At 44.3% G+C, this 14,864-nt stretch overlaps 1 protein-coding gene across 9 annotated transcripts in view; it reads right to left on the bottom strand.

Moving 5' to 3' along the window:
• Window positions 1-1,247: 1,247 nt before the first annotated feature.
• Window positions 1,248-14,864, bottom strand: part of ETV6 (ETS variant 6) — a 166,146-nt gene continuing 152,529 nt past the window's right edge. For all 9 annotated transcript variants that reach the window (XM_025213440.1, XM_006031787.3, XM_006031786.3 and 6 more), the window contains 3 exons: window positions 10,454-10,596; window positions 8,414-8,514; window positions 1,248-3,540 (listed from right to left, as the gene is read on the bottom strand). In XM_025213440.1, coding sequence (XP_025069225.1) covers window positions 3,435-3,540; window positions 8,414-8,514; window positions 10,454-10,596 — 350 coding nt within the window. In that variant the 3' untranslated portion in view covers window positions 1,248-3,434. The remainder of the gene's footprint in view (window positions 3,541-8,413; window positions 8,515-10,453; window positions 10,597-14,864) is intronic.

Raw genomic sequence — 14,864 nt, 5'->3', positions numbered from 1 at the left:
TCTTGGGCTTTCTTGGTCAGAGGTCATCAGATCTCTGTGCTATAGCTGTAGCCAGACTGCCCGTCCAATCTAAATATATGCCCCTGAGAAAGGGCTGCCATGTGTGCCCCTTAAGCAGGTTGATGGGAAGATAGGTCACCAAAACTAAAACCAACAAAATCTCCTCCCCTCCCCACCCCCCGGCTGCCCCGCCTCCCTTCAGAGTTGGATTATTCACCACAAGGCGAAAATCACTCAGTACCTCCCATTTTCACTTTTTTTTCTGGTGCCCCAAAAGGTTTGCAGATATACAGCACAGATGGGAAACAGATGAGCATCTCTTCTGCAGACAGATGCTCCTGCTGTTCTTTGATGATGCAACATTTGGAAAAACAACAAAACAATATATAGTTATTTGGTAAGCACATCATCTAAGAGTATGGAAGGCTGTTTCATTAGGTGGCTGGAAAAAGCTGAGGGATAGTTGTATTGCCTGTCTGGCTTCATCTGAAGCCAAATGTGAAGGGGCTGTCCTCATTCCATAATATTTGGCTGTGTCCTTAATGAACCCCGTTTGCCCTACAGTAAGTGACTCAATGCACCTTACAGTGAAATTGGACTTAGTTTATTTAAGAATACAGGGTACCACTGGTAACCAAATGGGAGGTTTTCTGGAGAAATTAACATTCCTGTTAAGTATTTGGCATAGACTAAGTGTTGTATGGGTTTAATAAATGATACCCCACCTTCCTCTGACCATTTTAGGCTTTTTGGTTAGATGGAAGAAATCAAGGTAGTTATTAAATCCATTTCTAACTTGTATGAACCCATAGAAGAGGTTGTGCTAATGAAGACAGAAAGGTTTTCTTTCCTTTGGACATCACAAGATACCTACAGAAAAACTCCAATCTCCATGTTGAAAAATCACGTGCATTTTCTCCCAAACCAAATACACACTTGACTGCTTGAATTTCCTTCACTTTAAAGGGGACACCATGTCTTCTGAAACCTTCAAGTGTCACGTCGATGTGTAACACTGCAAAGGCAAATAGTTTCTCCCATCTCAGACATAAAAGCCCACACAGATGGAAGGATCAATGCTTCTACGAAACTTCCTGCCTGCAGCCTAGGCAAAGCTGACCGCTCCATCCAACGCACAGCTTACCCTAAATCAGGGGTTAGCAACCCCCAGCACATGTGCCAAAGCATGGCACATGAGGCCATTTTACTTACCACTCCACAGCCAGCCTGGACTCTGGGCAGCGCCCAGGCTGCTTGCAGCCGGTGGTGGGGAGACTACAAGCACTGCTGCGAGCAGCCTGGACTCCATGGCAGGCAGCAGCTGCCCAAAGCCTGGACCGGATGTAGCAGGCATGCTGGAGTCTGCAGATGCACCAGGCTCCACAGCTCCGGTAAAGCTCTGTAGTGGCAGTGGTTGCACGTTCACTTTGAGGTGCACAGTCAGAAATGGGCCAGGGGAAATGCAACTTCAGCCTTTTGCCTGCCATGCACCCCGAGATGCCCATGCAGCCACCATCAGACTCCGATGCAGCCGTTTACAGCTTCCCAGCTGCCTGGTGCTGCTGCCCAGATCCCGGGCCAGCTGTGGCAAACAGCTGGCAGGCTGCAAACAGCTATACCAGGATCCAGCCAGGCTCCAGAGCCCCAGTTAGCCTCTGTGGCAGCAGCAGCTACACAAGTGCTTTGGGGCAGAAGAGCCAGGGTTGCGCTGCCCCAGGCCCCTTCCCAGCTGTGCGTCTTGAAGTACACATGCAACCACCACCATGGAGCCCTGTTGCGGCTCCAGAGCCCGGCACAGCTGTCTACAGTCTCCTGGCTACTGGCCACAGCTGGCCTGGACTCTGGGCAGCAGCAAGTGGCAGGCAGGCTGCAAACAGTTGCACTTGGGTCCGAAGCCCCAGCACCAGCTCCCTGGCATTGGTGGGTGTATGCATGCCTCAAGGTGCACAGTAGGGAAGGGGCTGGGGCAGCGCACCCTGGTCCCTTCACTGATGTGCGCCTGGAGGCACGTGTGCACCCACCACCAGCAACAAGGATCAGGCCCTTGGCAGCTCCCCTCCTTCTGCCTCTGGCACACCAAGTCAAGGCATGGGTTGAGGTGTTTTTGGCACTCTGGCCAAAAACGTTGTAAACCCCTGCCCTAAATGCTGGAAGTCAAACTGGAGCTAAAAAAATGAATATTTAAAATGAAAAGGCAAGAATGCAGCAAGATTGTTTATAAGAAGAAAACTGTGTTAAAAAGAGGTAAGCTGAAAAGTGATCACTTCCTGGCAGAGCTGTCATTAGAAGCGGCTGGGTAGGAAATTGGATGCATGGAAAAAAAACAAAAAAACAAACCCCTCCCCCCCCAATTTATAAGATACCAGTGTAGCTATACGGTCTGTATTGTTTTCACTTTTCTCTCCAGCCGCGCAGGACAATTCTGGGGAGGTTTCTGAGTATTACAAACAACTATGTGGGTCCCTTCTCTCTCCTACTAAGATGGAAAGAACAACCCTTTGCCATAAACCCCCAAACTGCTAGCTGGTGTGTAAAACAAACCTCCCTTTTGTCATAATGAGTACTTCAAATCTGGCTTTTTGAAAGAAGACTGAATAAAGATTCCACATTATTTGTGTCATTTCAATTCTGCTGTTTTGCAAGAGGGAAGGAGAGCAAAAGCCAGCATCAGTCTATTGCATTTTGTCAGGCCTTGGTCTTATTTCTTCTTCTTTCCTGGAGCACTTAGGTGATTGGATTTGGTCCATGGGCTAGGCTAGCAGTGAAAAGCTACTTGCAGGACTCAAGATACCAGCCCATAGTATGCTGGTAAAATGTCTCAGATTGACAGTGAAAGATGACTCCCCTTCATTTAACAGATATGTATTCCAAATTCTCTTGGTAGCTCAAGACCTTGCCCAGTGGCAGCATGAGCAAATGTGATCCCAACACATGGAACCATCAGGCGATCTCTTTCATGACACTGCCACCAATGTTTTTAGGCCATGTTATGGTCATGAGACTTGCAGAGAAAAGAACAATAGTGTACTATTTCCATAGGAAAGCCTTCTGAAGAAGCAAAATCTCACAACTTGTCCTATATGAGTTAAGAAAAGTTAAGCTGGGTTTATTGGGGGAAAAAAACCAACAAGAAACCCCCCCCAAAAACTGAAACAAACAAGCCAAGGAAAGAAAAATTAAAGACAACTCAGGGGAGACTCCATAGGGATGATGAAGTAGTGCATGAGTCCAGGCTCTCTCTCTTCCACCTTGCTGCCAGCACCACTTTTACCAGTTTGTTTGTTTTATTAAGGTGCCTTGGGTCCTGCATGATCTTCAAGTTAAGTGCCGACCCCATGTTCTGCTCCTGTGTTGTTTCTTCCCCTCACAAACTACCCTAGCTGTTGAGGCAGATGTTTGTCCCACAAACCCGGTGAGGCAGTGCACTTGTCTCTTCAACACTCATCTTCTTGGTACATTTGTTCATCCAGTTCCTGGGACTCAAGGTGCTCAAGGCGGTCTGTTCGGCCACTCATAATCTCATCTGGGGTCTTCATGAACCTTCAGAACAGAAAGTGATACATGAGTTATGTAATGACCCTGGCTCCCCAGACTTGTCTCTCACCAAGTCTCTGAACTTTCAGGGCTCCTTGGTTTGCCCCCCTACTGCAATACCTTCTGCACATTTCTATTCCCTGCAACTTGCTAAGTGACTCTCTGCTCTTTCCCATTTGTACTTTCTACCACCTATGGTCCTTCCCCACATCTCCAAGTACTGACAGCCGGTCCCAAAATACAATCAGAGCAGTATCTGTTTACATAAGTATCCACACATGAAAAAGAAAGCAAACATTTATAGAGAATAAAGTGCTCCTTTGTGGAGCTAGATAGCTGAAATGCCAGGGCCCTCCATTTCAAGCATAGCAACATGTCATCACCTAAAACATAGGCTCACACAAAGCATATGTAGGGGGGGGTTTCTGCTGGCTATTGCTTTGTGAAGGATTCTAAGTCTGCAAGAGAGAGAAGAAAACATCAGGAAAGCAGAGACAGAAAAACCCAAGGACCCAAGCAGAACAAGCTCTAATAGGTGATCCTGAGAGAACCTGAGTGAGCATTTTTGAGTTCAGCATCAACTGGAAAATGGTTTAGAACTGCGATCAAAGACCGTCCTGGGGTCTTAAATTCTTTGTAAACACGGGGACTTCATTAGAGAAACACCTGACTCTAGTATCAATTTTTTTTAACCGGAAAAATCTGCAAGACCTCAAAATTTTGGCTAACCACTCAGGTTTGAAAGGATAACACTATTAACTACAAGTCTTTGCTAGATATGAGCCCTTTCTCTCTCAGGACATCCTCTTCTAATACCATAACCAAGAATGACATCCTTATTCTGGGTCAATGAGAACAGCATAGCTCATTGCCAAGGAAATGATTACATCACTGCCAATTTAGTAGGACCAGACGTGTAAATGCACTACCTGGTTTTTCTGTGCCTCTTGTACTTCCTCTTCTCCTGCCTGGGGGAGCCCTGCCCTCATGGGAAGCTTCTGAGCAGAGGCATGTCTAGCGGGACTCTCAGGGAAGGGAGTGGCAGGTCCCACCTCTCAATATTACTGCTGATGGCTCTCTCTCTGTACATGGGAAGATGTGTCCATGTGACAGAAGGTAGAGGAGAAGTCAAATGTGCAAAGTGGTGCCTTCCAACTCCAATTCTGCTCTGCTCTGTATTTGAAGGCCAAAACTGGCAGCTGTGGCCTCAGTCTTTGTCTTCCCTTATTGGATTACAGCAGTGCATCAGAGTGAAAGTTGTCTCTGAGTTTGACTTGCTGTCAGGTTTTCAGTCGCATAAGCCAGTGATTAGGGCAGGGAATCTTGACAGCTCCAGCCTCTTACCCCACCCTTCTCCTACGCCAATGGGTGCGTTGGGGGCTGGGAGGAAAGACACGCTGTGGGGGCTGGGCAAATGCAGGAAGTGGGAAAGGACACATGGTAATCTTTTAATCCCTGCCTCTGCTCATTTCCATATATCCTTTGGGTTTATGCCACCACCTTTGTACACAAACAGGGTTTTAAAGCTCTGATTTTGCCTTCTGTGCTGGATTCATGAGAAGAGAAGGTAGGTCACAGGCAGAAGGAAATGCTACTTGAAACATGCATCACTTTCATGTTAGAAAAACTAGGATGAAGTATGTGGGATGTTTAGGTATCCCTAATGCATTAAAATATTTTCCACCTTATCAAAGTCCCTCAAAAGAGGGGGAAACAGCGGGTTGTAATTAGTAAATCAGAAGGACTAGTTTTATTTTAGTCTGAATGTACAGCCAGGATCTTCACCTAGTGAAAACAAAGCTGATGAGTGGAATCATTGTCAAAACCCGTGACCCTCCAAACATCCCCACTGAAGTTAATAGGAAAGATCTGACAGCACCTCCTCCCATGAGATTATAACATGCAGGCCTTTTATGATGGAGCCTGAAAAAAATCTTAAGTCTGTCAGCAAATGCAAGGCGAAGCCTGGGGCTCTTCTGAGCATTTGCCATCCCTTCTAATTTTGAAAATCACACACACATAAGCACCAGAAATAAAGCAGTGTTTTGTCACCCTTGTGTGACTCCTGCTTTATGTTAAAGCAGTTGTTCTCACCCGGGTATTTAGAGACCCTTTAAGGGGTGCCACAGTGTGACTGGGAAAGGCTCTGCCTGCATTACGGTTCCCTGCTAAACCGAAAGCAGACAGGAACCCCCAGTCCTGCTACAGCCCTTCCCAGTCCAACCCCACACGGCGTCTCCCTCCAACAGAGGCATGCAGGGCAGACAGACCCTTTCTGTGTACCTCTGTTTCCAGGAAAAGTGCTTGTGGGGGAGAGGGGCACGGGCTGGCCTGGGAGGTTGTGCCCTACAGAATCCATGTACCTCTCTGTTGGTTTACCCTATCCCTGCGCTAAGCAGCACTGATAGACTAGGCAATGTAGCTTCCTGGAGCTTGCCCGGACCTGCAGCGCCCAAACATGCCTGCTTCAGTGGGGGAAATGGGGTGCACCAGTTCCAAAGGGCAGTGGTCAGGCTCCCCTGTAGCTGCTCCCTAGCCTCACTGGCTTTTGGGAGCCAGACATGCAGGAAAGCAGGCAGCTGGAGGAGAAGAGTGTCCTTGCAGGGGAAGCTGAAGTCCACTGGCAATCTGGAGAGATTTCTTTCTAGTGGGATTGGGGAATGGTTTAATACCAAATGGTGCTACCCTGGCCAGCACCAAGCAGGATCTACAGAATGGCTGCAGACCCTGCTGAAAGGCAGCATCCCCTTTTGTTAATTCAAGCCCATGAAGGGACTGAGGGGTCCTGAGGGACAGGAGCACCTAAAGCAGAGGGCAGCTCCAGAAAACCTCCTGCCGCATCCACACCCCTATCTGCTGATCCTCTTTTCTAATACCAGAAATGCAGTTAAAGACTGGTGCTGGTATGAGCTGGGGGGAGGGAAGTGCGGGAAGGAGAGATTGAGAGAGCATACATAGGTCAGGGAGGCAAGGGAGTCTGCCCCTTGTCTTCAGTGATTTAGGCCAACCATCCCTACTTGCACATAGGGGCTTGGATCTCCAGGGATCAGAAGCTCAGCACTTTTGGAAAATCAGGTACTTTTAAAATGTCTCAGCTCAACCCTGCAAAAAGCGGAGCTCCTAGAACAGTGATTTTCAACCAGAGGACTCTTGGGCTTCATGAATCAAGGCAAAGGTTGGGGGCAGAAAAGGCTTATTTTCCCTTGTGCTCAGAAAAGGAGGGACTTCGTCTGCCTGTATCCACAGAGGGTGCCATTAAATTCAGAAAAGCTATGGAGAGATGCCTTGAGTCTAAAAAGGCTGAGAAGCACTGTGCTAGAGTAACTCTGTTTGTGTGAGCAGAGGCAGAAGGGTATAACAACAGTGGTGACTCAGGCCATACCTTTAAAATGAAAACTTACTAAATCTGTAGGTCAGCTCCTGCCCTGACTTTCATGCCATGCCTGGCCTACTGACTTTAATGATATTTTGTAGGGGTTAGGTCAAAGCAGAGAATGATCTTGTGTCTCCTCTACCTTCTGTCCATTCCCCTTCTAAACACATGTGAAAGAGGATGCAGTTAAACACATCACTACACTTACTGTATTATTTCAGATATATTTTTAAAGTTATGTCAAGGGCACCTACAGCATCTGCATCAGACTTCCTTTAGAGCATTTAAAATATAAATATAAAAATAATAAATGGTGATGAATTAAATGGTGTCAGACATTAGCAATGACCTCTCTTGTTGCAGAAAAACACTCATCCACTCTGATATATAGATCTCTCTCCGTCTCCATCTTACTAAAAGCTCTGCATGGAGATTTTCAGAAGACAATTGCCATCATGTTATTTATAATGTCACATTTCTATTATTTTTTACTGGTGAGAAACAGCCCAGAAAGGACCATTAATGGGTTGATTTAATATAGCTGGTCATCTTTTTCACTATAGATAGCAACAAAACTGGAGGGAGAAACCTTTTTTTAATTGAAAGTGTTGCCAAAAGCTTGTTTTTCCCTCAAATTTCCAAAAAATCTGAAATAATAAATATTATTTTCTGCTAGTTTTACCCTCTTATACCCCTTTTTCTTTCTTTCTTTCATAGAAAAGATTGCCTTAAATAAAACATTTCAGTTAAAATATCATTTTTATTAAAAATGTTTTCAGTGTATGCTTTGAATGGTTCTTATTATTATCATGCAAAAAAAAATCAAACACAAAATGGTGACTTCATGTTAATACCCTTCCTGTTGCTGTTAGCTGATCTGAAACCTACTGAAGTCAAAGGAAAAAACCTCCAATGAGTTCAGTGTTGTTTGGATCAGACCCTGGGTTGTATTCAGGTTGTCCAAATCCAGTAAGGATCAGGCCTGAACAGATACAGAGCTCTGCTTCAGTACTGACATGTTACACACACATAAGTGCTATGTCTATGTCTGCTTGGCATTCTTTAGAGCAGACACTGGCACTGCATACCTCTCATTCAATAGTACTTGTTTTAACCCATGACAGCTCTGGAAATGCCCAAACTCAGTTGAGCAATCATAATGCTGAGTTGAACACCAGTACAATAAGTTCATGAGGCTTTGGTTTAGATTAAGACTTGCTCTCTGGCTCTGACCTTGACACCAAGTGGGAGGTGCCCAGATGAGGTTGTAAAGCCAGATTAAATGCTTACTGGAGTCAAGAGAAAGGCTCCCACTGAACCCAGTGGGTACTGAATCAGGTCTTTAATCTGGTAAATTGGTACAGTCCCCTGGCAGGCTAGCAAGAAGTGGTTTCAAAGGCCACGGTCCACAGTATTACACTACTGACAGTGCAGCATCATCATGCCCTTCTCAAAGAGAAATCATCTAAAGAAGGGGCAGAGAAAAGAGGAAAGAGAGAGAATTACCTGAACAAAAGCCTTTGTCCTGGCTCCTTCCGGATAATATTTAGTTTGTAGTAGTGGCGTAGGGCTCTGGACATTTTCTCATAGGTCATATTTGTTCTGTTCTGTTTGTCCCAAAATAAAAAGGAGAGCAACATAAGGTAATTAAATTCTTCATTTCTTTAGCTCTTCTTGGAGCTTTATATCACAGCTAGCTGAGGAAACTACCCTAGCTCATGAAGCAATTGGCAGATCCATCCTTCCCCTCTAGCCTTCATGACAAACTTTTCTGGTTTAGTCTTTCTATGGAGCAATCTGAATGCAGGTTACTTCAAAAACACTGAGGGTAAGATTTTAAAGGTCATGCTGGACCATACACAAGAAAAGGCTCTGTCAATCGAAGAAATGACTTCAAACTGAAGGAAGTTCTTGCTCAACTCAGCAGGAGTGTGGTAGGTTTCTTTCTAAAGAACGGCCTTAACGATGTATGAACAATAGCTAATAGACTGCATTTGTCAGCATCTTTCCTGTTAAGTGCAGGGCTCCTCTGGGATTCTTCTCCATTAACAAGTTAATGTTTATGGAGCTCTTTGGACAGGGAGATACTGTTTCTCTTCTCACTTAGGCTGCTGTAAATCAAGCTAACTCCATTAAAATGTTTATCTGTTTACATTACAAAACTGCCCACACAATTTAGCACATTGGAAATCCCAGCTCAGGAGAGGAGACAAGGTGTTGGCAGAGGTGGGCTGATGTGATGATCTGTAGTAGCAGGTGCCACCAGGCAGAAACATGGTGCACAAGCAGAGTTGTGTGTGGGAAGCTTTTTAGGGAGAAGTTCCGCATTTAGACCATACTAAATCTGTGAAGTTTTAAGTGATGTTAAAGTTAGAACATCCTGTGAGTAGTCACATGTTAAGAGTTAATACCATTTCTTTGCTGCACAGCTTTGACTTATCACTAGAGAGCTGGTGAGCAGGGGTTTGTCTAGGAATCAGGACACCTGGGCTCTATCCCTGCTCTGGGTGGTGTGGGGGTCTTGGAGCAGTGCATCCTGGGATGCTGGACTACTGTAAAATTGCTTATTTTATCTCCATGAAACAGAAAGAAGTTACCCTAACATGACCTAGGTAGCATGGCCCAGAATTAACCCTCACCTGAAGTGGCATAACTCTGAGATGCTCAAAGGGCACTTAGCACAAGTTAACGAGCTTTAACATGCAGATACTTGCATTTGAAGTGCCTTTAGTATGGTCAAAGTGTAACGTGTAACTTCACCCTTATAGCGTTTGCCTGTTCCAGGTCTGGCATGGGTTATCCATCATCACTCCTAGGGTATACCAGCAACAAAGCACTGTACAGTATGTGGGTGTTCAACACCTTCTAGGTGTCCCAAGATGTATCATTCTAAAACTGAGGCCCCCAAAAGTTATTACTAATTTTTATTAAATCTTGACCTTTTCTTCAATCACAGTCCACATAACAGGAATACAGCACCTCACCATAACCACATTGCCAATGCAACTTCTACTGTTTGGCAGTGTTAGGTTGAAAATGAGCAAAATCATTCTTAGACAAGAATGTTCTGAAGTCTGTTATAACTGATGTTTGTCATAGCACAATATTTTCTCCCACCATGAAAGAACTTCTCTCAAATCCCAGGCGAGTCCCAAAATAGAAATGCCTGTCTTTTTTATTGGAAAGTTCCAGTCCAGAAACATACTATCCCTCTATACTTCAGTCTAACCTGAGTGTCTGCTAAGTTCATACCTGACAGAGTGAGGTAACTTGAGGGAACAGAATCATTACAAACTGTAATGCATATAGATTTAATAACTAACTATCTTTACACCAAACTAAAAGGCTCTTTATATGCCTAGCTTTTTGCGGCTCCTGTTGCTGAAGACTAGAATATTTTGTAAACAGAATGAAAGATTAAATTTCTCAATAATATTTTTTCCCTCTTGCATTCTCTCCATCTAATGTTGTGGGATAAACCTATGAAACCTCTTAGCGCTATGAAAGTCAGCATTTCACAGATAGAAAATGCCTCCTGCTCTTTACCTTGTGGTTTCCCCACAGCCGGGCCAGCCCATTGGGATCCACTATCCGAAATATTTTGGACTCCTTGTCCTCCCATCGGATGAAGTTTTCGTACCGGCTGTCAGAAAGCAGCTGATAGACGTAATCCCAAAGCAGCCTGCAATCTGTGAAGAGAGGGGCAAGAAAATGTCATTCAAGTAGAGACATGGAAAAGCATAGGCTCAGGGGTGACTTGGTGGCAGCCTATAAGTACATGAGAGGGGTGCAGCAGGAACTGGGAGAACGTCTGTTCACCAGGGCACCCCATGGGAAGACAAGGTCCAGTGGACACAAACTCCTGGAAGACTGGTTTTGGCTGGACATAAGGAAAAACTTCTTTACTGCCTAAGTCCCCAGGGCCTGGAATAGAGTCCCCCCAGACATGGTGCAAGCACCTACTCTGGATACTTCCAAAAAACACTTGCATGCCCATCTTGCTGGGATCATTTGACCCCTGCCGACTTCCTGCCCCTTGGGCAGGGGGCTGTACCTGATGATCTTGCAAGGTCCCTTCCAGCCCTAATGTGTTATGAAATCTGTGAAATCTATGAAGTAGTTTTACATGAGATACATTTTGGGAGGTACCAGATGGGGCTGCAATATCAGAAGAAATATTGCTTCTCTTTCACTGTTTTTAATAGTCTTGAGACAACACAAAGCACTGCCAAAGCAGGCAAAGCACCCTGAAATAAAATTCTACAAAGGACTTGGATTGTTCATACTGATGGATATAAAAATTGTAACAGGATATACCATCTTTTCAAACTGGTCTGAACCCATTTTAGGACACTAATGATTGCAAATTGTTACAGCTGATGTGACTCAAGAGGCTTGTTTCACATGGATGAGTATTTGTATGATATCCACCAACACAACTGCTCCCAATTGATAATGTCAAGACAGTCTGATCAAGGCAGTCCATTGTATCAGTGGAGAAGTCCACTGGTAAAAAAACGTGTGCTTTGCTATACCTTGTTTGCCCAGCATGGTTTTAATGATCCATACATAAAGCTGGTATTTTCACCATTTCTAAATTTGCTTTTCAAAAATAAGCCCCTGGGGAAAAAATCAAGTACTGTAATTATTTTAGAACTATTGAGAGGTTAAATGCTTTCTATTTGGACAACTGATTCAAAATTTCCTTCTGGCAAATGCTTTTTATGCTGCTAATTAAAAGTCTGACAGATACTTAGGTTTTAGTTTGGTGTCTTTCAGTTGCACAGCAGTCTCTTGGGGCAAAGGAAGCCAGGGGTAGATCTACTTCCCCTTCTGACTTGTGATGTCTGTATAGCACAGTATAACAACAGACAACTAGGAATTATGGAATCAAGAATTCCAGAGGGGTCGGTTGACGTCATACCCACACGGGAGCAGCTCAGTCTGCCAGAACACCAACATGGCCTTATGTCACCTTTTACTGCGAAGGCAGCAAATAACATTTCCTCACCAGCAAGCCAGTGAAGGACAGCCTTGTATATTAGTTAAAGCACAGAACAAGGAGCCAGGATATCTTTGTTCTAGGTCCAGCGCTATATGTCACTCGCTTCTGTATAGGGTTCCTCTCCTGTTTGTTTTGGTTTCACTATTAGTTAAAACTGGTATGATAATATATATGGTGGTGTGTGTATGTATATAATAAATATAATACACAATGAGTAGGCTTAAAAATAGCTAGAGATTATAGGAGTTCTACATTGATTCCCCATTTTATAAACATAAGGAATATCTCTGAGTCCTGTACTAGCTTTAAAAGAGAGGTATCCACTGAATCTCTCTTAGGGCTACTGAAAGGAAAAAACCCCACGTACTTTCACGTATTGCATGAACCTGTCCACTTAAGAAAACTAAATACCACAGCACCCTGGGGCTCTTCTTTTTTGACTAAATACAGTGTCCAGTATAAGGTATTTGAAGCCTCCCTGTCAATGACCAAGACTTTTCATAGTGTTGTTCTTCTTGAACAAGAAGGAGTCCTATGTGGAAGATGGAGCTGACTAAAATGTTTTCATCAAAGTATTTTTTGGATTAAAATTTGCATTTTTTCCCTATAAATTTGTTTTCCCAATTTTTTGTTCATTGGTTTTTAATTTTTCTTTTGTTTCAATATAAAAAAATATCAATTTTGGACCAAATGGAAACTTTTAGTGGGAAATAAATCTGAAAAGTTCCCTTAATTGCCTACACAAAACAACTGGTATTTTTCAACCATCTGTGTTTCATACAACATAGATCTACAAAATTCAATCCTGCAAGGGATAAGAGTCATGTGTAGGCCACTTTGCATTCATAATTAGCATATTTATCTGGAATCTTTTACTGATATAAATGAGCACCTCAAAGTCCTTACCATCTTTGCTTCATAATGCTCCTGGCCCAATCTTACAGATGAGAAACTCAAGCTAAGGGCTAGACCCACACCCGCACTTAGACACCAAACTGCCACTTTATTAACTTGCATCCAAAACTGTGATCTTCACCCTCCTCCATTAGTTGCCATTTAGTCCTGGAGGCACTGAAGGCCTACAGGCATCTATGTTTCTCGCAATGAACCCCTTCAGCGCCTCTCTGTTTGCTTCTGGGCAAGCCAAGGGGTACCTGAATCCTGATGGTACTGGCTGAGTAGCTTGGCACCACTCTTTCACATGAGGATTCACAAATTAACCATTCCTTTGCCTGTTCCACACGCAGGGCTTGATCCAGTAGGCCTGCTTTGGGAACACCAACCACGCTTGGCCTCAGATAGAACAGCTTTAGTTGTGCCACTATTTCCTTTTTCTCCAACAACCTGATAATTAAGAGTGTTCACTAAGGGAATGTAGGAGATGCGGATGCATTTTCCTTCACTATTGCCCCAGGGAGGTCTGAACCTACATCTCCCACCTTTCAGGAGTGTGCCTTAACCACTAGGCAGGAAGATGCTGTAGTGCCAAGGAGAGAAATTCTTTAGTATTGTTTTTTGCGAGTGGGAAATATCTGCATGACAGCCTTGCCCCAATACATAATGAAATATTTTATATGAAGTAGTCAATAGGCTGGAGATTAGATCCCCCCTCATGTAGTAGTGATAAAGTGATTCTCTCTCTCTTATCAGGGCTAGGGACAGAAATTACAGGAAAACCGGTATAAGTGACTGGAAACCGGTTCAAATCTGTAACACAACAGAAGTTCAATTCACATAAACTACTTGCAAAATGGCTAAAAACAGTTTAAGATAAACCTGGATGGATGTAGTATCAGACTTAACTGATTTAGGTTACAGCAGCTTATGGAACTTCTGTCCCACATCCCCTCCAGATTCAAGTTAACTCACAGTCCCGCGGCATCACAAGAAGTTTTGCACCTCCGCCACAATTGCAGGGTAGGCAGGCTAGCCTTGGCCCAAGCTGACTGCTACAGCCCAGCAGGGAGGTGTGCTCTAGAGCCCCCCTGCCCGGCTTCTGGTTTGGGCCATTACAGGCACGTGGTTGCATTTCCAGAATCAAAAGTGAATTTCTGTTCACGTGCTTATTGGTTGAATCCACACAGCTTAGACTAACCTGTGAAGATTGAATCAATTCAGCCTCAGGCTTTTTTATTGTATTTAGCCCCAATGACTATTTAATTATTTCATGCAAAGTGGAACAGCTCCATCAGAAGTCGCAGAGGTGGTGACCAGAGTTAGTCTGAAATCAAGCAAAAGGAAGGGCAGGGTGGCACCTCAGGGCACTTCTACATGTACTCTGGGGGCAGGTGGGGGGTGCGGTGCTTTAATTAGAGTGGATTCCAGAGCTGCTCTAATTAAGGCACCACTGTGTCTCATATATCAGCATGTCTGCGCTTAAAAATGGTGGCGGGGGCGCTTGAACTAAGGCTCGTTCGATGAGCTTTAGTTCAAATGCCCCCACCACCATTTTTAAGGTGATACACGAGACGCAGAAGGCTGCTGGAGCACAGGACTTGCCATGCTCCAGCAGACTCGATTAATCGCAATTGAGTCTGCTCCGATGCAATGGAATTCCAGAGTGTCAGAGCAGCCTCACTCCTCATGTACAGGCACCCTTAGAGGCTAACTAGTTCACAGCAGCATGAGTTTTCGTAGGCAACAAACTACTTTGTCAGCTGCCATCAGGTTTTCTTCTACAAGGAGCAAAGGAAGCGGAATTTGATAGTTGCATTTGCTTTCTCCTTTTCATGGTGCTCATGCTCATATGCTATGTTGGTGAGTGCCCATGTAAGTACGTAAGACAGTAAGGTAATTCATTCCTTTTTGTAAAGAACAGTGAGATCTTTCAGTGGAAAACTCTATGGAAAAAAAACAACTAGAAAACACAAGGATTCTAATTTTTAAAAAGTCTTTCCCCTCCAACTCTTCTCTCTTCTTCCTTTTCTTTCCACTTCTCCCCTGCTCCACCAA

This window comes from Alligator sinensis, unplaced genomic scaffold (genome assembly GCF_000455745.1).
Source record: "Alligator sinensis unplaced genomic scaffold, ASM45574v1 scaffold91_2, whole genome shotgun sequence".
NCBI classification, from domain to species: domain Eukaryota; kingdom Metazoa; phylum Chordata; order Crocodylia; family Alligatoridae; genus Alligator; species Alligator sinensis.
This window is presented reverse-complemented; position numbering and strand designations above follow the sequence as displayed.